At 38.6% G+C, this 26,222-nt stretch overlaps 2 protein-coding genes across 6 annotated transcripts in view; one reads left to right on the top strand and one right to left on the bottom strand.

The window, feature by feature from the left end:
- ttc14 (tetratricopeptide repeat domain 14) overlaps positions 1–9,886 on the top strand; it is a 44,078-nt gene extending 34,192 nt beyond the window's left edge. For 2 of the 3 annotated variants that reach the window (XM_073041258.1, XM_073041259.1), the window contains exons 11-12: positions 6,467–6,567; positions 7,459–9,886. In XM_073041258.1, the coding sequence (XP_072897359.1) occupies positions 6,467–6,567; positions 7,459–8,422 (1,065 nt within the window). In that variant the 3' untranslated portion in view covers positions 8,423–9,886. Of the gene's footprint in view, positions 1–1,016; positions 1,589–6,466; positions 6,568–7,458 lie in introns of those variants that run through there. The other variant, XM_073041260.1, reaches the window with a different exon arrangement.
- Positions 9,887–14,834: 4,948 nt separating this feature from the next.
- Positions 14,835–26,222, bottom strand: part of LOC140725601 (coiled-coil domain-containing protein 39-like) — a 121,696-nt gene continuing 110,308 nt past the window's right edge. For 2 of the 3 annotated variants that reach the window (XM_073041255.1, XM_073041257.1), the window contains 3 exons: positions 25,820–25,999; positions 25,298–25,389; positions 14,835–15,455 (listed from right to left, as the gene is read on the bottom strand). In XM_073041255.1, coding sequence (XP_072897356.1) covers positions 15,332–15,455; positions 25,298–25,389; positions 25,820–25,999 — 396 coding nt within the window. In that variant the 3' untranslated portion in view covers positions 14,835–15,331. The remainder of the gene's footprint in view (positions 15,456–25,297; positions 25,390–25,819; positions 26,000–26,222) is intronic. The other variant, XM_073041256.1, reaches the window with a different exon arrangement.

The raw sequence follows: 26,222 nt of genomic DNA, 5'->3' as shown, positions 1-26,222 counted from the left end.
TGATAAAGCCAAGTGCTGGTAACGAGATAATTTTATTTAATTATGTTTTTTTATGGGATAGTAGGCCAGGAACATGGGGCATTTCTAGGTTGGTCAGAATCTCATTCTAAAGGCCAATTTATACTTCTGTGTCGAATCTATGCCGTAGCTACGGTGTAGCCATGTACCCTACGCCGTAGCCTAACACACACCTCCCCAAAAATGTAACTACGCATCGCAGCGACACAAACCGCAACAACGGTGATTGGTCTGCTTGGTAGCATCGCATTTCCTCCTATGCATTTCCAGTTGCTGCTGCTTCTCCGCCATTTTTGAATTGAGAGAGAAGAGAGAAGAAGCACGTGAGTTGGAAAATGGACCAAATCGAGGAGAGGTTAATTGAGGAAATCTGAAAATATGTACATTTGTACGACTCTTTGTCGCCAGACTATAAAGACTGCCAAATGGCATCAAATTTGTAGAAAGAAATTTCCACAAACATCGGTTTGGATATCACGGAATGCACAAAGAAATGGAAAAACTTGAGGGACAAGTCTGTGCATGTCCGGAAAAGACTCGCCAAGTGGAGCGGGGACCCAGGCAGAAAAAAAGTGCTTGCGTTTTATTTGTTTCTTTCCTGGCTGGCACCACATATTAAGCACCGGGAAACAGAGTCAAATTATGACAGCAACAGGGTAAATATAACATGTTCTTTGTATCATAAACCTCTATGTTGTAGTACGTGTTTAGGCTAGCTAGCAATCTAGCAATACTGTCTAGCTGTAAACATGGCATATTAATTTGCGCAAAGATAATGCTTCCGTGAAACAAAAATGTAATATGTAATAGGCTGTAATTGTATCTGGCTTGCTCATAAAGCAAACGGTATAACCAGTATTCTGCCAATGTGGCCATATGCTGTTTTCTCATTTTCATAGCTCTGCCAATCCGTGTACAGACACTGAATGCATATATTACCTGTATGTATAATTACAAAGACCATCTTAAACTATTTGTAGTTCCTTTCATAATCACAGGATGGAAATCTTTCAACCTCAGGGTTGTCCGCCAGTTCAGTTGCTGAGGAAAACCAACCGCCAGACATTCCATCTCCACATGCAGAATCATCATCAAGTAGTGAGACATGTCCTCTGTCCCCCAGCCCAAGGATGGCACAGAAGAAGAAGAGGAAAGAAGACTTGTTTCTGAAGCAGGTCGCCCAGTTGGATGAACGGAGGATGGAAATGCAACCTAGACTGTTGCAAGAAAATGATGAGCTCTCCAGGTTTGGACAAACAGTTGCAGACATGCTGCGAAGGCTGTCGGAGGAGCACAAGCCACAGGCAGTGTTCGATGTCCACAAACTGCTACTTGAGAGGCAGCAACAGAAACGCCGAGCAAGTGCCTATTTTAATATTTTGATATTTAATTAATAATTTAATATTTTGTCAGTTCCTACACTATACATTTTCCACACTTACATTTGGGCACTAAACTGTGTGTAATTTTCATTGCTTTACAACTTTACACCTTTTGTTTTTTTATAGAACACTTTGCACCTTGTATAATATTGTGCACGTTACTGCAAATAAATAACAACTTTGTTTTATGACAGGTCTTTATTTTTTTATTCAAACAGCTACATGTTATTTATAGGTTCATTTATTTTACCTCCGTACAATTTACTGATTAAGTTGGCCATGACACACTATGTTATTCTGCCATGGCAAAATTCCATGGCATGATTGAAAGAAGGCCATCTAGGCATTCTGTACACCAATGGCAGCTCTGGTGGAATGGCGCCTTGAAAGGTAATGGGGATCTAGAAGTACCAAAAGATTTGTGTCTCCTGGCACCACTCTTCGCCACTCGCCTGGCTGAGGTTACCCTGTAGTGTCTGAATCTGCAAAATTAGCAGTAATGTATCTGCTCATAGAAGTGTTGACTTCATCAGCGTAGGCCAGGAGGTTGTGTAGAGCAGTACAAGCTTTGACAATGTTTACTGCTTTGTCAGGCAGAAATTCTCATGGTCGACCGAGGATTCTCCACCTTGTCACCAAAATGCCAAATGTGTTCTCAATCACCCGCCTGGCTCTGGAGTGACGGTAGTTATACATCTGCTTTTCCATGGAAAACATAAAACAGTATTAATGTATAGGAAATCATTATGTGCCAATGTAGCTGTGATCACTACAGAAGTTTAGGGGAATATAAAATCACACAAAGCAAGCACAATTACATGAAATTAATTTTCATTGAATTCAGTGTCTGTGACATACCTGGAAAGGATGCATGAGATTGTTGTGTAGAGGGAACACAACATCAACGATTACGTGCGGGATTTTAACTCCTGTTCCAGGAAGATTGACTGGTGGTGGCAGGTTCAGTTTGTGTTCAAGCAGCATAGAACCAAATCTGCTCTCCTTGAAGATGCCCCCGTCACTTTCCCGTCCTTATCCCCCTACATTCACCATGGTAAACTGATACCTGGCGTTGCAGGTAGCCATCAGGACAATGGAGTGTGCGCCCTTGTAGTTGTAGTAGTCGCTCCTGGCATGCAGTGGTACCTTGATGTTCACGTGTTTTCTGTCTGTGCTGCCGACATGGTTCGGAAAGTTCCATAGTTGCCAAAAATCAGCTGCAATAGCTTCCCATTGGGCGAATGAAGGGCAGGGAAGGAACCCTGGCTGCAATGTTTTCCATAAAGCTTTACAGACCTCCAAAATTATGGAGGACACTGTGCTTGACACCAGTTTGTAGCTAGCTGCTACAGCCTGTTGACTTCCACCTGAAGCTAAAACTCAAATGGTGATTGCCAGTCTCTGAGTAATGTCTGTAGGCATACTGTGCGTACACTGATGCGAAATAAATGGTTGGAGACGATGAACCAAATCGTCAAATCTACCTGCTGACATCCGAAAATAATTTCCTAATCCATGTCTCTCAGTGGCCGGACAGGCACAGAAAATTCACCCTCCTTCTGCCTCAATCTGTTCAATGGTCGTATACACCATCTCCTCCGATGTCTTCTCTCTTTTCTGCATTGCAGTAATTTTGATAAACGTAACTCTTGTTCAATATTTATTAGCTCCAACTCCAACATGATGCTCTCAGTTTCAGTCACCATTGTTTGAAGGACACAAAGAAACTCAACACAAGTGGCCTACGCCATTGTGAACCTTTATACTTGTGCATTGTGTGCGTCGCTCTGCAATTCACTGCCAAAATGTTAGTTGGCGGTGGGGTTTCTATGCCAAGGCACCATTGCATGCTGGGAGCGATTAATACAACTACAAGGGCGCACACTCCATTGTCCTGATGGCTACCTGCGACGCCAGATATCGGTTTATCATGGCGGATGTAGAGGATACGGATGGGAAGGTGACGGGGGTATCTTCAAGGAGAGCAGATTTGGTTCTATGCTGCTTGAACACAAACTGAACCTGCCACCACCAGTCAATCTTCCTGGAACAGGAGTCAAAATCCCGCATGTAATCGTTGGTGATGTTGTGTTCCCCCTACACAACAATCTCATGCGTCACTTTCCAGGTATGTCACAGACATTGAATTCAATGAAAATTAATTTCATGTAACAGTGTTTGTTTTGTGTGATTTTATATATATTCCCCTATATGTTTGTAGTAATCACAGCTACATTGGCACGTAATGATTTCCTGTTCATTAATACTCTACGTTTTATGTTTTACTACGTTTTGCTAAATAGGGATGAACATGACCATGGAAAAGCAGATGTATAACTACCGTCACTAGAGCCAGGCGGGTGATTGAGAACACATTGGCATTTTGGTGACAAGGTAGAGAATCCTCGGTTGACCATGAGAATTTCTGCCTGACAAAGCAGTAAACATTGTCAAAGCTTTTATTGCTCTACACAACCTCCTGGCCTACGCTGATGAAGTCAACACTCCTGTGAGCAGATACATCCCTGCTAATTTTGCAGATTCAGACACTACAGCGTAACCTCAGCCAGGCGAGTGGCGAAGAGTGGTGCCAGGGGACACGAACCTTTTGGTACTTCTAGATCCCCATTACCTTTCAAGGCGCCATTCCACCAGAGCTGCCATTGGTGTACAGAATGCCTAGATGGCCTTCTTTCAATCATGCCATGGAATTTTGCCATGGCAGAATAACATAGTGTGTCATGGTCAACTTAATCAGTAAATTGTAAGGACATAATATAAATGAACCTATAAATAACATGTAGCTGTTTGAATAAAAAAAAGACCTGTCATAAAACCAAGTTATGTATTTGCAGTAATGTGCACAATATTATACAAGGTGCAAAGTGTTCTATAAAAAGCAAAAGGTGCAAAGTTGTAAAGCACTGAAAATTACACACAGTTCAGTGCCCAAATATAAGTGTGGAAAATGTATAGTGTAGGAACTGACAAAATATTAAATTATTAATTAAATATCAAAATATTAAAATAGGCACTTGCTCGTCGTTTCTGTTGCTGCCTCTCAAATAGCAGTTTGTGGACATCGAACAATTGCCTGTGGCTTGTGCTCCTCCGACAGCCTTCGCAGCATGTCTGCAACTGTTTGTCCAAACCTGGAGAGCTCATCATTTTCTTGCAACAGTCTAGGTTGCATTTCCATCCTCCGTTCATCCAACTGGACGACCTGCTTCAGAAACAAGTCTTCTTTCCTCTTCTTCTTCTGTGCCATCCTTGGGCTGGGGGACAGAGGACATGTCTCACTACTTGATGATGATTCTGCATGTGGAGATGGAATGTCTGGCGGTTGGTTTTCCTCAGCAACTGAACTGGCGGACAACCCTGAGGTTGAAAGATTTCCATCCTGTGATTATGAAAGAAACTGCAAATAGCTTAAGATGGTCTTTGTAATTATACATACAGGTAATATATGCATTCAGTGTCTGTACACGGATTGGCAGAGCTATGAAAATGAGAAAACAGCATATGGCTACATTGGCAGAATACTGGTTATAGCGTTTGCTTTATGAGCAAGCCAGATACAATTACAGCCTATTACATATTACATTTTTGTTTCACGGAAGCATTCTTTGCGCAAATCAATATGCCATGTTTACAGCTAGACAGTATTGCTAGATTGCTAGCTAACCTAAACACGTACTACAACATAGAGATTTATGATACAAAGAACATGTTATATTTACCTTGTTGCTGTCATAATTTGACTCTGTTTCCCGGTGCTTAATATGTGGTGCCAGCCAGGAAAGAAACAAATAAAACGTGGGCACTTTTTTTCTGCCTGGGTCCCTGCTCCACTTGGTGAGTCTTTTCCGGACGCGCACGGACTTGTGGAAATTTCTTTCCACGAATTTGATGACATTTGGCAGTCTTTATAGTCTGGCGACAAAGAGTCGTACAAGTGTACATATTTTCAGATTTCCTCAATTAACCTCTCCTCGATTTGGTCCATTTTCCAACTCACGTGCTTCTTCTCTCTTCTCTCTCAATTCGAAAATGGCGGAGAAGCAGCAGCAACTGGAAATGCGATGCTACCAAGCGGACCAATCACCGTTGTTGCGGTGTAGTTACATTTTTGGGGAGGTGCGCGTCAGGCTACGGCGTAGGGTACGCGGCTACGCCGTACCTACAGTGTAGATTTGATGCAGAAGTATAAATTGGCCTTTACGCTCTCCTGCTTCCCTGATGTTGTAAAGCCCCTTTATTGTCACATATCTCTATCCCTTCGTTTTCTCCCCCCAGAAAACTCATTAACTTACTCGTGCTAATTTGGTGATTTTTTTAATGTAGTAATAAGACAAAGCATTTCAATGCTATGTACTTTTGCTATAATTATTCAGCCTTAGTAAAATCTTTGATATTATCTTATGTAAGTTATTTTTAGTTTGATAGTTTTGTTGTATATTAAAATTTTTTTTGCAATACTGATTTTTTTTTCCTTGATTTGTTTCTTTGTGTGCATTTTCCCTCTGGGGCAACGCCTGCTGAAATTTATTACACACCAACCTGATTTGAACTGGATTCTGCGGCACAAACTTGGTTTGTACTCTGGTCATTGGGGAACAACTGGTAATACACGGTGATTTTGGTTTGTTTTCTAAACACATTTGGTAAATTCTGGAAAAACTTGTTTAAAATAATTATGATCACATTTGTGATACTCCATGATCCCTTGCTTTGTTGTTCCTTGTTCTTTTAATCTATGGCTTTTCAAATTGGTTATTTTTCCATTTGCCTATTTTGTCTTTGATTTTGTTTTCTCTACAAAACATTTTAACTTGTTTTACATACCGCTTTTATATACATTGCTTTCATTCATTTTTTGATTGCTCATCTGTGTGGTTCCTTATGCTCTTTTATTTAACAATTTTACAATTTATAACATTTTATTCCTATTTAATTTTGGTTTTTATTGTTAATGTGGTTTTCTGAAAATAATTGTTACCAATGATGTTGCTGACTGAAAACTGAATGCAATTTTGCTGCAATTTCATGATGACTGGGTATAAAAGAAATCACTTGAAAAAAAACCAAAAGAAACTAAAGAAGAGGCAAAAAAAATCGAAGTGTCAAGTGCAGAGAAATTGCGTAAACTGTTAAAAGAAGAAAAAAGGTAACTTTCAGAGGAGTGTAGTTTATGGAGTTGTTCAATGCTCTATAAGAAATTGAGAAGCTAATACTTCTCTGGAAAGGTAGGATGTAAAATTTGAAAATGTTAAATTTTTTGGCTGGCATGCAGGTGATCACTGTGGATAGTGAGAAACTTAGGCTGTCTTTTGTAGATTTCAATGTAAAGATTTATCTGTAAAGGATACTAACATTTATAATTAATAATTATGCCCTTTGTCCTTCTTACAAGCCTTTGAAATTGAAAATGCAAGATTTATTTTAAAATTAGATAAACACAAAATGGTTAACTTCACAATTTGTTTGTCTATACCTTATTTTTAAAAGGACGCTCACATTGAGCTGTTTAGAAGCCGCCTGCAAAGGCCCAGAGATGTAGTACGTTTCTTTTAGATGGAAAGCAACTTTATCTAGCTTTGTGTTAACTTTGAAAATGTACAAAACCTAATAACAAAGGACATAGTCCTTCTCTACCAATAGTTATGGGTATGTGAACCTTATTACTTTGAAATTATTTTAAATTGAAATCATTTGAATACTCCTTTTGTTGCTATAATATTCAATTAATTGAAGTAATGTTGATCCTATGATTGAAAACTTGATAACCTTGGAGATATTTGATAATTCAAATCCTGTTCTAAAATGACAGTTAATTGTGACATTGTTATTTCTTGTGTGCAGTTATTCAGAAGTACAGATTTTTTAGTGAAAGTTCTGTTCTTTTAGTAGCAACTAATCTCTTAATTCAAAACTTAATGGCTTGGGTTCTGAGTTAGCAATATCTAGCTTTCGAAATAATAATGAACATTGAGGTAAAAGAATTCTGGCATTTGATTCAGCATTGTGGCAGTTTTATAATCTGTATATTTCCATTTAGAATGAAGAGAAAAAGAAAGAAGTCAACGTCATCATCTTCATCTGACTCACTTGAGTCTTCATGGTCTAGTTCATCTTCCTCACCTGAGCGTTCTAGAAAACACAAATCAACAAAGAAACGGCAGAGAAAACGCTCAGGTTCTTCACGTAGTCAGAAGAGGCATTTAAGTAAAAGTTCATGTGATGAGAAAATTCATCATATGCATACCAATAGAAAAGAATGGTACACTCCTCCAGCTGATACTTCCGCTTCCTTTCTGAATCAGAAACAGGAAGTAGCAAAGTTGCTGGAGAAAAATGAAAGTTCAGTTGACCAATGGTCAGAAATCATGGAGAAAAGAAGGTACAGTTCAGTTTCTTCATCATCAGTTGAAATTTTAGATCCTCTTGAAGGTAGGTCTGAAGATAACAGAAACTCTTTATATAGCTCAAGAACTCATGATAGTTACTCTCAGCATGACAAAAGGCACAAAGCAAATAAAGGTAGGGAATTGTGTGACAAAAAATCAAATGATCTTGATAAGATTAGGAAGTGGAGCCAAGAATATGAATTTGGGAATGAAAGCATCAGTAAAATGTGCAAAAAAAGCAGTAGGAACTACTATGAGTCTTCATGCACAGAATATTCACATTCATCGGGTGATAAGTACCACCATGAGAGGAAAGCTTCTGGGTTAATTAATTCCAATATTAAAGATGGAAGATGTGATTTTGGAAAAAGTGGAGATGGTGGAAAGGACTATGTACATGAAAGTAGCACCAAGGACTGGAAAGATGAAAGTTTAAATAGACATTACAGGAATGATGAAAGGGAGAATTCCAAAGACAACCCTCATAATCATAACTGTGCAACAGGGAAAGCTGTGAAAAGTATGCCTCAAAACCTGCTGGAAATCTTCAATCAGATTGCAGAGTTTGAGAAAGGGAGAGAATATGGAGGGGAATGTAAGCAGAAAAACAATTAGGTGGGCACTGTGACATGTTTCTTGAAGAATCAATTTCCAAAAATACATATTCTGTTGAAAAGAAGTTTAATACATTGAAGAAACAAATGCCAAGATTGAGATTGTGAATTCACTTCGTTAGTATGCCCTTCCATTAAAGTAAGCATTACCCGAAAATCGGTGAGTTAATTCATTTGCTGGGAGTTTGCATAGATCTTTGTTAATTCTGTAGTTACTTAATTATTTATTTTACATTTACTAATGCGCTCATTAGTAAGAAAAGGTTAGTATTTGTCCATAATTTTCTTTAAATTGGTTTTAAATTTGGTTTGCTAGAGTTAGATTGAATTTTAGGATGTTATGTAGTGCAGAAACAAAAAGCTGAACGCACTAAAAGGATCAAGCAGCATTGAGGGTAGATAAACAGAGAAACGTTTCAGATGAAGGGCTCTTAATCAAAGCTGGAAAATTGGGAAAACAAGAATATTTTAAATTGTGAAGATGGGGAAGGGGTTCGGCACATCTCTGTGGTAAGAGTCAGACCAAACTTGTCAAGGTATCAATTGCTTTAAAATTTGGCAGAGACAGAAAAAGCAAAAATAAACAAATTCCAACAGAAAGATCTGTGGAACAGAAAAGAACTGGTAGTTACCTGAGATTGTTATGTTGTCTGTTAGTGACAGGTTTCTGTTTTATAGGAAGAAACATAGAGACAAGCAGTATATTGCAATATTAAGCAACATCTCCTTCAACCTTTATTGAGTGTACATCCCTGCACTCCAAAGAGTTTAAGGAAAAATATATTAAATATGGAAACTTTAGGGTAGGAAGGTAAGTAGCACAGAAATGTATCAATTATTAATATTAAGGCAAGGGGTTGGGGCAGGTTCAGAGGGAAATAACCAACGCAAAAAAATATATCATTATACAAAAATGTGCTCAAATTGGAAAAGTGTACAATGAATTTTCCAGACTCATTACTTGAATTCAGTATACTATCTACAAAAAAGAAAGGTATACTTGGCCTTGCTGAGTAAAGTGGGAGGAATGAAGAAGGGTGGGAAAGAAAATTAAAAGGCAATTTTCTTCCAAAACAGGTCAGTGTCTTAAAAACATTGCTATTTTTCATTAATGTGCCTCTAACTTTGGTTCTGATAATTACACCTGTAACAGACCATGGTTTTATACTATATTGCTGCATTCTGTTAAGTAAATAGTTTGAAATTCCTTTCAAAAGAGTACAATATGTGTATTTCAAAATATGTCAATCCTATTTTGGTTGTTATTGATTACAGGTGCATTATCATTGGCCTACAGTGTCAGACTTGGCTATGAATGAAGTAAATTATTGTATTAAAACATTCCTGCATAGTGCAGACTATATTGTGCCATGGTAAAGGTTTACTTTCAAACATGGACTGTTAAATTTTTAAAAAACGCACTGTGTGCTGATGTTGACAGTCATATAAAAATATAATCAAATTGTTTTTTTGTCTTTCATTTTATTCTAGCTATTGCATGATTTCCGGTTTTAAATTATAGCATTATATCCTTTCAGTGCTGTGTGGAATTGTGTATACCATGCAAAGGAGTTGATAGACATGAAGACTCCATATATAGCTGTTAATAATTATTCCATTTAGAATAATGAAGCTAATTCTCCCAAAAGTAATTACCATTTAAAATTTTCAGTTTTGACATTGATATTAATAAGCAAAAGAACAAAGGTATGACATATGATAAACAGTGTGAGCAAAACAAAGCAAGTGTGTACGAAGAATTACAGATCATTTAAAGATTGTCCGCATTCCTTCTCTGTGTTCTAAGTGATCTAGGTCCTACTCTTCACTTAAGCCATCAATGTATCCTTTTATTTCTTTTTCCATTATTTGCTGACCTAGGACAGCCTAAGGAGAATTTAGCTTCCTCTGAAAAGCAGCTATGTTATTTGTCTCTCTCTGGTTAAAACCTCTACATTCAGTCCAATCTCTTTTAATCACTTAACCCCATAATGATCTTATGAGTGAAAAGTGACCCATACCTAATGAACCAGATTAACTACCCATCATCTCTGTCCAGCCACACTTTTTGGGCTAGAGGCAGACAGCAAAATCTTACTATGGTCAGGACTCAGGCAGTGTGGATCTAGGGATGAACTACCTTGACAGGTTTTGGCAGAATGCAAAGGTGGACACATCTTTGGTTTCTTACAAAGGTGTGAGCTAATGTATAAACCATTAAATTATGAAAAATATTTAAAGTAAATCTGTTAGAAAATACAAAGTTCATTGAAATAGCGAGTAATAATTAAACAGTAAATCAAATATGAGAACTGTTCTACCCATTCTCCAGGTGAAAAAAAAGCTCCTGCACAATTAATGCGTTACCAATCCTGCTCAGGTTTGATGTGAGATTGTAAAGTTGATTTTCCTGGCATATTGCAGGGAAATCCTGTTGTGGAGTCCAGCATCTCAGCATCTATTAACTACAGTATATATGTCATGAATATATATAGCACAGCTCCAGAAACTTTGTAAAAAACCAAAAGTGAGTTCGATTCTCACCTTGGATTCCCAATCTGTAGAATTTGTGCATTCTCTTTTAACAATGTGGGTTCCCTCTTGGTACTCTAGTTTCCTCTTTCATCTTAAAGGTATTAATTGATAAATTAATCAATTAAAAGGTAAATTAATTGATTACTGTAAATTACCTCTGTGGTAAAATAATCAATTGGGGAGTTGATCGACACATGGAACAGTTCCATCATGGATACTAGCCTCCATGGTATCAAAGACATCTTTACGGAGTGGTGCCTCAGAAAGGTGGCGTTCATTATTCATGACCCCCATGACTCAGGGCATGCCCTTTTCTCATTGCTACCATCAGGAAGGAGGTACAGAATCACACAGTCAGCGATTCAGGAACAGCTTCTTCCCCTCTGCCATCCAATTTCTAAATGGACATTGAACCCATGAACACTGCCCCACTTTTTAAAAATTCTGTTTTTACATTTTTTAATTTAACTATATTATATATACACACATACTTACTGTAATTCATTTTTTCTGTGTTTGTCATGTATTGCATTGTACTGCACTCTCTAAGTTAACAAATTTCACAACATATGCCCTGGATATTAAACCTGATTCTGCATGTAAAATACATATTGCAGTACTGTTGATATAGGCATTGTCAGCCATGTTAACAGCTGAACATGTGAGAAATCCAAGCATCTGACGGGCTGTATTGCAGATACATGTATTAAATGAATTGGTTTTGTACCCCTGCTAAATAAAAAGCTAATTTAGACTATATTACAAAGTTGGACAGAGATACAATATTTTAAAGTTTGGTTACTGAAAGCCAGATGCTATAAATTTACGGATTTACAACCTGCAACATACTTCTATTGAGTAGATTTTTCATTAATAACTTCTAATTGCTTTTGAAAGAATAAACATAATTTCTATGGTTTTATACGTATATGGAAAAGCAAAAACTAAATGTGGATTGGAAAATCTGAGCGAGGATGCCTCCATCCTGTTACACTTTAGCTAGCTGCAATCTTTTGCGCCAATTATCTGATAATGTTTGATAAATATGCCGTTTCATTAAGAGTGCAATTTTTGCATTTGATTTAGCATGTGTGGAACTGTTGGACTTGGGTCTTTTTGAATATGTGATTACCAGTAGTTCTGTTCTATTCAGAATTGTTGGCATTGTCAAAATCTGGACCCGTGAGTCATCAAATATATATTCACATTTTCTAGCACGTCTAATGTCTTTCAGGAAGCCCAAATTACTTTACAATCAACAAGCTACTTTTGTGTGTAATGCGCGAACACGAGGAAATCTGCAGATGCTGGAAATTCAAACAACACCACACACAAAATGCTGGTGGAACACAGCAGGCCAGGCAGCATCTATAGGGAGAAGCGCTGTCGACGTTTCTTGATTTCTTCAAATCTCTTACTATCTTTCCTTTCGGTTAATCCTGACGAAGGGTCTCGGCCCAAAACGTCGGCAGCGCTTCTTCCTATAGATGCTGCCTGGCCTGCTGTGTTCCACCACATTTGTTTGTGTGTAATGCAGTTGGTTTGTGTACTGCAAGATTCTACTTTATTGGTGCAATAATATTTAAGAAATGTTGATTATAGAATCAGTATGAGGGATGACATTGAGGAATTATTTGAGGAAATAACAAGCAGGTTAGACAAAGGAGAGTCAGTGGATATTGTTTACATGGATTTTCAGAAGGCCGTTGACAAGGTGCTGCACTTATGGCTGATAAACAACAGCCCATGGTATTACAGGAAAGATACTAGCATGGATAGGAGATTGGATGACACCCTGGAGGCAAAGCATGGAATAAAGGGGACCTTTTCAGGTTGGCTGCTGGTGACTAGTGGTGCTCCGCAGGGGTCGGTGTTAGCACCGCTTCTTTTCATGTTATATGTCAATGATTTGGATGATGGAATTGATGACTTTGTGGCCAAGTTTGCAATGATACAAAGATAGATGGAGGGGCAGGTAATGTTGAGGAAGCAGGGAGCCTGCAGAAGTACTTAGACAGAATGGGCAAAGTAGAAGTGGCAGATGAATATAGTGTAGGAAATTGTACTTTGGTAGAAGGAATAAAGGCATAGACTATTTTCTAAATGGAGAAAATTCAAAAACTAGAGTTGCAAAGGGTCTTGGGATTCCTGGAATATAAAAACAAGGATGTAATGCTGAAGCTATTATAAGGTATTGCTCAGAGCATTCTTGGAGTACTGTGAGCAGTTTGGGCTAAGAAAGGATGCACTAGCATTGTAGAGGTTTCAGAGGTTCACGAGAATGATCCCAGGAATGAAAGGGTTAACATATGAGGAGTGTTTGATGGACTTGGGCTTGCACTTGCTAGAGTTTAGAAGAATGAGGGGGAATCTCATTGAAACCTATTGAATATTGAAAGGCCTAGATAGAGTGGGCGTGGAGAGGATGTTTCCTATAGTGGGGAAGTCTCAGGCCAGAGGCACAGTCTTGGAAACAAGGATGTCCCTTTAGCACAGGGATGAGGAGGGATTTCTTTACCTAGAGGGTGATGAAACTGTGGAATTCATTGTTACAGATGCCTGTGCAGGTCAAGTCATTGGGTATATTTAAAGAAGAGGTTGATAGGTTCTTGATAAATAAGGGCATTAAAGGTTACAGGGAGAAGGCAGGAGAATGGGATTGAGATGAACAATAAATTAGCCAAGACGGAATGGCAGAGCAGACCCAGTGAGCTGAATGGTCTAATTCTACTTCTGTGTCTTATGACACTTATGGCACAGAAGAATGTTTCCACATGAAGCACACAAATTGGTACCTTCATTAGCTCCGAACCTTTTAACCTGGTAGTGATTGTCCTACCACTGATCCATGGCTGACATGTTCCTTACAAGATATCAAGTCTTCTGTGTACACCTGTCAACAATGCAATGCCACAACTGATAAGAATATTTTTCTCAAGAAATATCAACTTCACTGCTATAGCAGTTACAACCACATATTTAACATTTCCTATGTTACTGTGGTAATGAAAACTACATTCATAACTTTTTCTCATTGTGTGCTATCTTTTAATAAAATCACATCTTTTGATCTTATTTATTAAAATTGCAGCACTGTTTTGATTAGGATCCCATCTTAGTGGAATTTAGGACATGCAAATAGTTATTTTTATGATGCTTGTTGTGACATAGAATTCTTAGTTCTTTTAGAAATATGGGATTAACTTAACTTTCACTGTTTACATCTTTATGAACACTTTGGTAAAGACTTAATGAGATATATTTCTCCCAGTACCAATTACTCGTTGGTACTTCATTTTAGAGATCAAAGGTGAGCCATGCTGCAAATGCAGAAATGATGTGCCCTCTTCTCATTCCTACCATCAAGGATGAGGTACAGGAGCCCACGGAAGCACACTCAATGTTTTAGAAACAGCTTCTTTCCCATACCATCAGATTTCTATGCCATAGACACTACCTCACTATACTGCTCTTGTTTTGCATTATTTATTTATTTTAAAGTATATTTCTTACTTTCTATGGTAATTATTTTTGTATTGCACTGTACTGCTGCTGTAAAACAATGAATTTCATGACATGTCAGTGATAATAAATCTGATTCTATTTCTAATTAGACTAGCAGCTGCACTGCAGTTGACCTTAATACTATCCTAACCTGAAGTCCACATAGAAGGGTAAGTGGAGAGTGCTCAGGAAAGGAACCATGTTATCTCTCTCTTCCTCCCTCCCTATAGAAGCCATCTTTGTCAGATCAGCTAATTTCGTATAGACTGAGATTTGTTCTTGGAATCCATCCTGTTTCTATGGATCATCTACCTTATGGTCACGACAGTAAACTGAATTTAAGAAAAGATCAGTCATTTTCAGTTTTCCAGCGCTGGAATCACTTGATATTTAATAACTGCTCTGATCAGCAGGACTGGAATTTTAAACAAATTTATACCACAAACATAACTCAGTATTTTGGTGAGTTACAGATAAACATTTCTGTACTTAACTGCAAATTAGCACAGCCCATAAACAGATGGGTACAATTATATAGGTATTTGAAAACTTTCTTCCCAAATATGCTGGTTATATAATTTGTTTACAGTTTCCAATTGTAAGAAAGTTTGGAGCAACTGAATTCGTCCCTTTAAATAAAAGACTTGACTGATCCTGAGTGGAGCTCAAAATCAGTTTAAAGTTGCATTTATTCTTAGTTTTATGAAATTATTACATATATTGCTACTTAGACTGCCCACTAAATTTTTTATCATTTTCCCTATCTTGTAATGGAACTCTGAATATGCAGTTCTAAAATTTATGTTCCATTAATCTTTTTCTTTAAATTATCAAGTATCTTGGTGTATCATAACTTGTTGCTTTGAAAATTTTATTGGCTCTTCTGGCTTCCCCGTGATGATGTAGGTGGCGACGATGCTGTTAGATCCAGGGCTAGATTTATAGGAGTCACACTGGTTTGTCCATTTGTACTATTTCGAGATGATGAAACAGATCTGAAAAAGGCAAAAATGCAATTGGCCATCAGTTACTTAAGTGATCTCATTATTTTTAGATGAATTTCACTGACCCAAATTTTTCAAAAATAGTCTCAGAAAACTGGAAGATGTCTAAAGATCTTTCATATATGATTTGAATCATTTCAGTGAATGAAATTAATCATTACAGTTTACAAAATACTGTGGACTAATCTGAATCTCATATTTACACAATATCTCAATGGTCCAATTTAAAATTTTAGTGATATGAAACAGCAAGTTTGTTCTAGGTACTTTCAAATATTGTTTATAATAAGTTAAGGTGGACTGAGAAATCTGATGGAATAATGGGCTAGGCTTTTATGGCAGTCCTGCAAAAAAAAGGTCATATAGTTCCCTGCAAACCCTTGAGGCAAATAATCAAAAACAAAAAACTTCAGATGCTGGAAATCTAAAATAGAAAAAAAAATGTGAAAAGGATACATATGCTCAGCATGGTGTTCAGAAAATACGTCATCAATCTGAAATTTTAATTTTGCTAGTTTTTCCTCCGTACAGAAGCTACTTTGCAAGATATTTCCTGTTTGTGTAAAATGCTGCTTTATTGCCCATCTTTTCTCTTCTTCCTGCCTACAAAATAGTTTATCGATATCCAATTTGAACGCCAAATTGCTATACTCTTCTCCATTCATTTAACCTATAATCATTCTGTAATCCTTTGCAAACTCTTGTATTCTCCTTGTAGCCCACTTTCCCATCTGGCTTTTTTGTATCATGGACAACAATCGCTCATTTACACACTTAAGATTTGGCTCACTCAATTGCTTCTACCAAATGAGTTTTATGGGCCTGAATTTTATGCAAATACACCCATCCATTTGTACAGGACTACCAGCAATTACTTTAATAACTGCAGGATGGTTGGCAATTCCAGGCTTCTGTGTAGGTAATCAGTGATCACTGTGTCCCCATACTGGACACTGAAATATCTGCACCAACTATATTCCCTTCAATGGAATGGAAAAGCTGTTAGCAAGACTGCAAGTTTCAGGTATTTTAATATAATTTATGTCTGTTTTTGTGTGTTCTATTTTTAAGTATATTACTTTTTTTAGCTTATTTCAACCAAAATTTTGAAAAGTTTTTATTTTTAAATAGTTTTGTAGAGTCAGATACTAGCAAACTTTTGGACAAGCAGTTCAGCCCAGTGGCATGGCTTCACCAGCTCTTTGAACATTTTAATGAGATTTATGATCGAAAAATCTTTCACTGGTTTGGACATCACTGATAAGACTTAAGGTACTTAAATAAGAAGGGTGAAAAAATTACCATGGATAGAAACAGTATAACTACAGGGTTTAGAGTACAGTACAATTCAATCTGTCAAGTTGCAGAACAGTATTGAGAGCTGAGTGACTACTCTTACTCCTAATTTGTAAGTAATGGTCAAACAGACTTGGTTTTCCTGTGACATTTTACCCCCATGAGAATATTACATGATGAAAACACAAGGTGCATCAGTAATTTAGTACTGGATTAGAGTCTATTACCCAAACAGTATCAGTAGGTGCAGATTTGTAATTATTCAGTTTTTCATCTTGTATTGACGGGGCAGATATAATTCTGGAGTGCTTGGGTTGCTCAGAGACCCCTCTAAAAGGCTAATGTAATGCAATCATTTTAACAATTCACATTTTCACAAGTAAAACCAGCTTTATGTGGAATTGTATGATTATCCTGGACAGGTGAGTTTGTCCTATTAAGTCACCAGTCTTAGGATAGAATTAAGGAGGGATGCAGCCAGTGGTGGTGAAGGAACAGCAACATGTACATATCATGATGGCTTGAGTTATAGACTGCAGATTTAAATGTAGACCTATTATCACAGTTTGTTGTCTGCGATGGAGAATAATGGGTGAAGGATGCTGCTAAACCTTATATAAAATTAAAACTCATGCTTGTCATTATCTTGGAGCATCACAAAGGTTTTTTTCTGAGGATCAGATGTATCCAGTAATCTCTCATCGAACCTTACCGAGCTAATGAAGACTGCTTGGCCCAATGTAGAAGACCCATTCAATTAATACACTAATACCTTCCTATTATCCTGCTTTAACCCTACGCCTGATTGTTCTTTGGAGGGTGCTGTTGAATCTCATTCCAGCATTCCTTCAGTCAATGCATTTCTGTAGGTGAAAATATTTCTTTAAGCATTACACCTCAGAGTCTTTTGGAATCAAATCTGTCTGCATGCCAGTAGAAATTGGATTACCCCTTAATTTTTTGTTTTGCTCCAATGATGCAAGCAGATAATGGAACTCCTCCAGCTTCTCTAGAATTTAACATGGATCCTTCCTGAGGTGCTATGCCCAGTGTGTTTCAGGCACTTACCATCCCCTGTAAAGAACCTGCCTCTGACATCTCCCCTAAACTTTACTCTGCTCACTGATGTCCTCTGGTATTAGCCATTGCCATTCTGGGGAAAAGGTGCTGGCTGTCCTCTCTTTGCATCTCCTAATTTTATACAACTCTATCAAGTCACTTCTCATCCTCCATCACTCCAAAGAGAAAAGCCCCAGCTTGTACAACCTTTTGTCATACGACATATTCTCTAATCTAGGTAAATTTCCTCTGCACCCTCTAAAACTTCCACATCCTTGCTATAATGAGGCAACCAGAATTGAACACAATAAAGTATGGTTTAACCAGTTTTATACAGCTGCAACATTACCTCACGCTCTTGAACTCGAACCACCTAATTAAGGTAAGCACACTATCAGCCGCCTTAACCATCCTATGCTCTTGTGCAGCAACTTAAGACAGATCTGTTGACTTGCACCCCAAGATACCCCTATTCCTTTAGACAACTAAGAATCCTCCATTAACCTTGTACTCTGCCTTCAAGTTTGATCTTCCAGAATGTATCACTTCACACCTTCCCAGACTAAACTCCACTTGCTGCTCCTTCACCCAAAACTGCATCCTGTCAATATCCCATTGTAATCTATGACAACCTTCTACACTCTGTTACACCACCAACTTCATGTCATCTTGCAAACTTATTAACCCAGCTCTCCACTTCCTCATGTCTGCTCCTGTGTCTTATGTTTTCATCCATGTCATTTATGAAAATCACAAATAACGGGAATCAGAACATATCTCTGCAGAACACCACTCGTCAGTGATCTCTACACAGTATATATTCCATCTACTACCATCCTCTACCTTCTGTGGGCAAACCAGTTCTGAATCCATACCTCATGACCTGGATGAGCCTACCATGGGGAGCATTGTCAAATGCCTTAGTGAAATGCATATACACCACATCCATTGCACTACCTTCATCAATTAGTTTTGTTACCTCAAAAAAAAAACATGATTTAGACTCTGGGGGATTAACTACCCCTCCTAAGATTATGCTTCTCCAAGTGCTGGTAAATCATGTCCCTAAGAATCTTCTCCAATACTTTGCCCACCATTGGAGTTAGACTTACTAATCGATAATTCCCAGAATTAGCCCTACTAGCTTTGCTGAAAAACAGAATAACGTTTGTCATCCTCCAATCCTCTGCTACCACTCCTGTGTCAGGGAGGATGCAAACATCATCATTCATGCCCCAGCTATCTCTTCCTTCACTTCCTGTGTTAACCTGGAATATATCACATTTGACCCCAGGGACAAGGCTATCCTAATATTTTTCAAAAGCTCCAACACTACCTCCTAATTTCAACATGTTCCAGCACATTAGCCTGTGCTATCCTGATCTCACATTTGTCATAGTCCTCCCTGGTGAACATGGAAAAGCATTAAGGACCTACCCAGGCACATTTTCCCCTTTATGCCTAATGGTCCTACCCTCACTTTAGCTATCTTCCTGTTATTCACCTATGTGCATAATGCCTTGGGGTTTTCCTTAGTCCTACTCAGCAAGGCCTCATGTCACCTTCTAACTCTCCTAAGTCCCTTCTTCATCCCCTTCTTGTCTACTTTATAACTATCAAGAGCCCTGTCTGTTCCTAAACCTTAAATATGCCTCTCTTCCTCTTGACTCACTGGAACAAACCTATCCTGGACCCCATGTAAATGCTCCCTAAATGGCCTCCATATTTTCTCCTGTACATTTCCCTGAGACAATTGCTCCTAATTTATGCTCCCAAGTCCCTGATTAATACCATCATAATCAGTCTTTCCAATTAAATATTTAAAAAACTTATTATCTGCTCCTTGCCCATAGCTATGCTACAGCTCACACACTGAAAGGTCTGTTACCTGATCAGGTTCTTCACCTAGTATTAAATGTGGCATGGCCTCTACTCTAGTCAGCCTGTCCACATACTTTTATCAGGAATTCTTCCTGGATATGACAAATGTATTCTGCCCATCTAAACCTTTCGCACTAAGGAAATGCCAATCGATACTATGTAAGTCGTCCATAACAACAATCCTGTTATTTGCACCTTTCCAAATTTGCCTACTTATTTGATTCTGGGTGGCTAATAGGGGGTCTGTAGATACTCCCAGTAGAGTGGATTGCTTCCTCGTTTCTGAATTTCATCCACACTGCCTCAGTAGACAATTCCTCCATGATGTCCTCCTTTTCTGCAGATATGATCCTATCCCTGATTAGCAATGCCACTGATCCAATCGAGTTTTAGCTCTCTCCCTATCCCTTTTGAAACATCTAAACCCTAGAATATCAAGCAGCCAATTCTGCCCTTGTGGCAGCCAAGTCTCTATAATGGCCTGGGAGGAGACTACCATCCAGGGGTCTTGCTCATGTCAACAGAATCTCTTGTTCTGTTCTAACTGATGAATCCTCTATCATTATCATTCTACTCTTCTCCCCCTCCCCCCACTTCCATTCTGAGCCATAGAGCCAGATTTACAAGTAAGATATCCCAGTGACCAACCATTTCAATTCCAGTTTCCTTTCCCATTCCAATGTGTTGGTCCATGGCCTCCTCTACTGTCACAATGAGAGCACACTCAGTTTGGAGGAACACCACCTCATATTTTGTGGGCAGCTTCCAACCGGATGATATCTCTAACTTCCGGTAATTTCATTCCCTCCCCTTTTTCTTTTTCCTTATCCCTTTCTGGCTCCACTCTTACCCCTTCTCTTCTCACCTATCACCCCCCTCTGTTGTCCCTCCCCTTTTCTTTTTTCCTATGGTCTGCTGTCCTTTCCTATTGGATTCCTTCTTCAGCCTTCTCTAGGGATCACCTCCCTTCTTTCTGCAACCCAATTCCCTCATCCACCAACCTTCCCCCTCACCAGGCTTCAGCTATCACCTTTTACTTTGTACTCCTCCTCCCTCCACTTTCTTATTTTGCTTCTTTCCCCTTCCTTTCCAGTCCTGATAACCAGTCTCAGCCTAAACGTTGACTCTTTATTCCTTTCCACCTATGCTGCATGACCTGCTGAATTCCTCCAGCATTTTATATGTGTTACTCTGGATTTCCAGCATCTGCAGGATCTCTTGTGTTTATATTCAGTGCCAGAAACCTGGCTGTTGTAGTTTTCCTACCACACAGTGACTACCTGTTCACATTTCCTCTTCTGATGGTCTCCAAGCCATTTACATTCTGCAACTTAGGTATAACTGCCTCCTTATAATTTTTTTGTCTCATCAGCCACTAGCCACCCCCCCCCCCCCCCCCCAATGAGCTGACAACTTAACTCATTGATGAATGTACTGGGCATACCCAGACCAAAGGCTGTAGATGAACAAGGAGATTCATGTTTTGCTGAGGGCTAGATCTGTGGCATTCAAGACCGGTGTCCAGAACTGTATAAAATGTCTAGGTACAACGTACAGAAGGCTATTTTAAGAATGAAGACCAATTCTGTTTTAAGTTAGAGCTGGAATCAAATGCACTAGTAGTGTTTGCTGGTCATTACTTCCTACAAGGTGAAACCTGACTTCATGAATGGTTATGATGCTTCACTCCCAGATGAGCTCAGTGCCTTTTATGCATGCCTTGAAAGGGAGAATACAACTACACCTGTGCAAATTCCTGCAGCATCCGGTAATCCTGTGATTTCTGTCTCAAGATCGGATGTCAGAACATGGCATCAGGCCCTGATGGTTAGGGCACTGAAAACCTGTGTCAACCAGCTGATGGCAGTGTTCAATCTTCAATCGCTTACGGCTGCAGTTAGAGGTTCCCACCTGTTTCAACAGGGCGATAATCATGTTCGTACCCAAGAAGAGCAGTGTGAGCTACCTCAATGATTATTGCTAAGCTGCACTCACATCTACTGTGATAAATTGCTTTGAGAGGTTGATCATGGTCAGAATCAACTCCTACCTAAGCAAGGACGTGAACCTGCTGCAATTTGCCTATCGCCATAGTAGGTTACAGCAGATGCAATCTCACTGGCTCTCCACTCAGTCTTAGATCACCTGGACAATAGCAATACCTATGTCAGGCTTCTGTTTACTGATTACAGCTCAGCGTTTAACACAATCATATCCTTAGTATTGATCAACAAGCTCCAAAACCTGGGCCTCTGTACCTCCCTCTGCAGCTGGATCCCTGATTTCCTCATCAGGAGACCAGTCACTGCAGATTGGAAATAACATCTTTCTCACTTGACAATCAACAGTGATGCACCTCAAGATGTGAGCTTAGCCCACTGCTTTACTCTCTCTGCACCCACAACTGTGTGGCTAGGCACAGTTTAAAAACCATCTATAAATTTGCTGATGACACAAATATTGATTGCAGAATTTCAGATGGTGACAAGGCAAACAGGAGTGAGACAGATCAGCTGGTTGAGTTGTGTTGCACTCAAAGTAACACCAAGGAATTGACCGTGGACAAGGAATGGGAAATCAAGTAAACACACACCAGTCTTCATCAAGGAATCAGCAGTGGAAAGGGTGAGCAGTTTCAAGTTGCTGGGTGTCAACATCTTTGAAGGTCTATCCTGGGCCAAATATATTGGTACAATTACAAAGAAGACATGACAGTGGCTATCTTTCAATAGGAGTTTGAGGAGAATTGGTATGTCATCAAAGATTCTCACAAATTTCTACAGATATTTTATGTAGAGCCTGCAAACCGGTGGTATCATCATCTGCTATGGAGGGTTCACTGCACTGGATTGGAAAAAGCTTCAGAAAGTTGCAAATGCAGCCAGCTCCATCAAAGGCACGAGCCTCCCCAGCATCAAGGACATTTTCAAAAGGTGATGCCTCAAAAAGGTGGCATCCATCATTAAGGATCCCCATCACCAAGGCCATGTCATCTTCTCATTGCTACCATTAAGTAGCAGGTACAGGAGCCTGAAGACAATGAATCTTCAAAGACACTATTTTGTTTTTTTCTTTTTTGCTCTCTTTTTCCATTAATAATTTAATTTTTAAATATCTATTCCTCATTATAATTTTTATTATTATATATTGCAATGTACTGCTGCTGCAACACAACAAATTTCATGACATATGCCATTTATATTAAACCTGATTCTTATCCATAGTTCATCTAGATCTAGTTCCCTAATGTGGTCTGTAAGGAGCTGCAGCTGGATGTGCCTCTCCCAGGTGTACTTATCAGGGACAATGCCGGTCTCCCTGATTTCTCACGTTCAGCAAGTGGAGCTCACCGCCACTCTACAAATATGCTTGAGAATGCTAAAAAAAAAAAATAAGCATTATCAGAGACGCAAACATGAGGAAATCTGCAGATGCTGGTGTTATGTGTGATGAGAAAACCAGATGGAGTTGGGGTCCAGAGTTGACCCCCCTGTGAACTATGCTGCTAACGAGAGAGAGAGAGAAGAGGAGGGGAGGTAGGCATCCTACACAGATGAGAGAGAGAGACACACACACATAATTTAGTATTATGGCTTCTTCACTGATTATTTACCTTTGCTACAAGGACACTCTTCTTTGCTCATTAACATTCTTGCTGAGACAGCAAGGAGTGGCCCAGCTTGATGGACATGGTCAGTTGGTACCATGGCAGAGGAGATAAAAAGCAGGTCTGCTCAGACACAGGCAGACATGCCATGGGGCACTGAAAGAGCATTGTGCACCCACAGGAAGGTGGGGGTTTGGAGGATCGATTCGGGGGTATCGATCAGAGGCTCACAGTGTGTGAAGGCAGACCGGTGGGGGCTTGTGTGTGTGTCCACTCTCGCTGGGTGACAGGCTCACCACTGAAGAATGGTCTGGCCGGGAACAGAGGGGTCACAGTCGGTGACCGCAACAGCACAACAGAACAAAAAGACAATGGAAGGTTTGCCTGCTGCAACTGCTCACCTCTCGCTTGCTCTCTCTCCCCAACGGTACCACAGCAACTACCTCGACTTAAACTGAACTGAACTCTGCATCATCATCAGACTATTCATTTACCCCTAGACTTTGATAGAGCTTGGTTTTGATTTATATTTCCACACTTCTGTATATATCATTGCTAACCTGTTTTATATGTATATTTGCATTTTATTGTACTGTATTACTTAGTTTACTAATAAACACCTTTAGTTACAGTACCACCAGACTCCAATGTATCATTCCATTTCTGCTAGTTTGGTAACCTGGTCATGGGGTACGTGACACTGGAAATTCAAGCAATACACACAAAATGCTGGTGGAACGCAGCAAGCCAGGCAGCATCTATAGGAAGAAGTACAGTCGACGTTTCGGGCTGAGACCCTATCAGAGAAGTTGTTTTAAAATTGTAACTGGGGTACATTCAAGTACATCTGCAAAGATTGGACTTGTCTCTGATATCTTGATTCTTAAAAAGCGAACATTGTTCAAGATCATAGGCAAAATAGCCAGGAGGTGCTGGCTTCTCGTCTTCAATGGGGAAAAGTAGGAAAATAACTTTTTTAAATGATGTAACCTTGTTTGTGGGATGAAGGGAAAGAATGGCTATTAAATTTAATAACGATGAAACTGCATCCATTTATTTCTGCTTGAAATTACAGCTTACTGTCAAGAATCTGGGAAGGTCTGGCATGAATTATTCCTGGGTATTAAATGGTTTGATTTTAATTAGTAATTGGGAAAACAAACATGCAAAACTTATAAATTTCTGAATACCATTAATCTGAACATTTTTCATACAAATGAAGATTGTGAGAAAAGAGAAAATAAATTAGCATAAGGAACTATGTATTCAATAGTAACTGAATTGTAGAAATGTTTAAAGTGAAAAATGTTGGTAGGAAGATGAATAGCGATGCAGGTTATTCTAAAATAACAGATTCATTATTCAATGGACAGAGATAAACTCACACAACACTTCCAATAGTATTAACAGGAAGGAAATTCTGTAGTAATTTGTAAAACTGAAAAAAGGATTTGTTAGCATGCTAATAATCAGATAAGACTAAGCAGACTAGGGCCTTTTCTCTAGGAGAAGAGATGGCTGAAGGAATTGTAATGTTGCATGGAAATGTTTCCATTATGCTACATTTATAAATGACAAAGAACAATCCATGTAGAGTAGGAGGCAGCTTGTGCAAAGCATTAAAAAGTTGTGGTGTAGATCAAATGTAATGGAAAAAAATCCATCCCCTCAAATTTGCTCAAGGTAACCTGACAATTAAAGAAATTGTGTGTGCATAGGAAGTTACGACATGAATTAATATTAATTTGCTCCACCTCTTTATACTGCCTATTTCCCCTTCGACTTTCCAGTCAGATGAAGGGTCTCAATCCAAAATGTTGACTGTCCACTGCCCTCCATAGCTGGTGCCAGACCCACTGAGTTTCTTCATCTTCTTTATATATTGCTCCAGATTTCCTACATCTGCAATTTCTTGTGACTCCATTAATTAAAATATTCTTACTTTGTGAAGACCTGTACCAGGGAGGATGTTTACATGCCAGTTACTAACCTCACAGATGATGCAGAGCTGTGAACTGATGGTGATCTTGAACTACGATGACTACGTGGTGGTGTTGGAGCAGTTGGTAATGGCAAGCCAGCCTAAATCAAAATATTTGCAATTAGATTTATTCAACTACAATATTTTAAATGCTAAACTAGCAATTTTACTTAACAGATACTACATTGTAAGGTTCAGAATTTATTTACAAATACAAATAAAAGTTTATCATAAATAACAACACACCTAATTATTTGCATAGTAAGAATGATTGTTATTTTAAATTTTAATCTATCAGTCACAAATTAGCAGATAAAGATATGATTATGAAATTAAGTTTTGTTGTTTAACCAACAAGGCATTTCAGATGAGAAATCATTTTATCTATTTTAATTTGATATGTACCAATTTTGCATTGACCAGTAAGTCATGGTTCAGTCTTTAAATCTAATTATTAAACAAAAGGATTCTAGCTGCTTTCTCACAAAATACAACAATTAAAATTATTTCTACCCCGTAGGTTTGTTTTACCTGGTTAAAATAAAGTTGAAGATCTGCAGCCAAACTTGGACAATCATCCATTGCTTCTGCTAATAACTTGTTCAATGACCTGTTAAAGTCTCGTAGTTCACGAAGATCAATGTCTTGCTCCTCTGGAGTTTCTCCAACACTTTGTTTAGTGGAACGTACGTCTTTAACCACTTTGGAGCACTGTTTATTTTGAAAATTGATCCAACATTCAGAATTTTTTGAAGATACTAATATCAGAGATGACGATTTGGGTAAGTAGAGAGGAAGAATAGAAATCACACGCGAGGATTCAGTGCTAGAAAGTGTTCTGGAGGTTAACACCCCCAGTATAAATTGGGTTTAATTTAGAGAAATATCAGGGGAAAGTAATTAATATAAATTTAGAATATGATTTTGTATGAGT

Source organism: Hemitrygon akajei, chromosome 3, assembly GCF_048418815.1.
Source record: "Hemitrygon akajei chromosome 3, sHemAka1.3, whole genome shotgun sequence".
Taxonomy (NCBI): domain Eukaryota; kingdom Metazoa; phylum Chordata; class Chondrichthyes; order Myliobatiformes; family Dasyatidae; genus Hemitrygon; species Hemitrygon akajei.
This window is presented reverse-complemented; position numbering and strand designations above follow the sequence as displayed.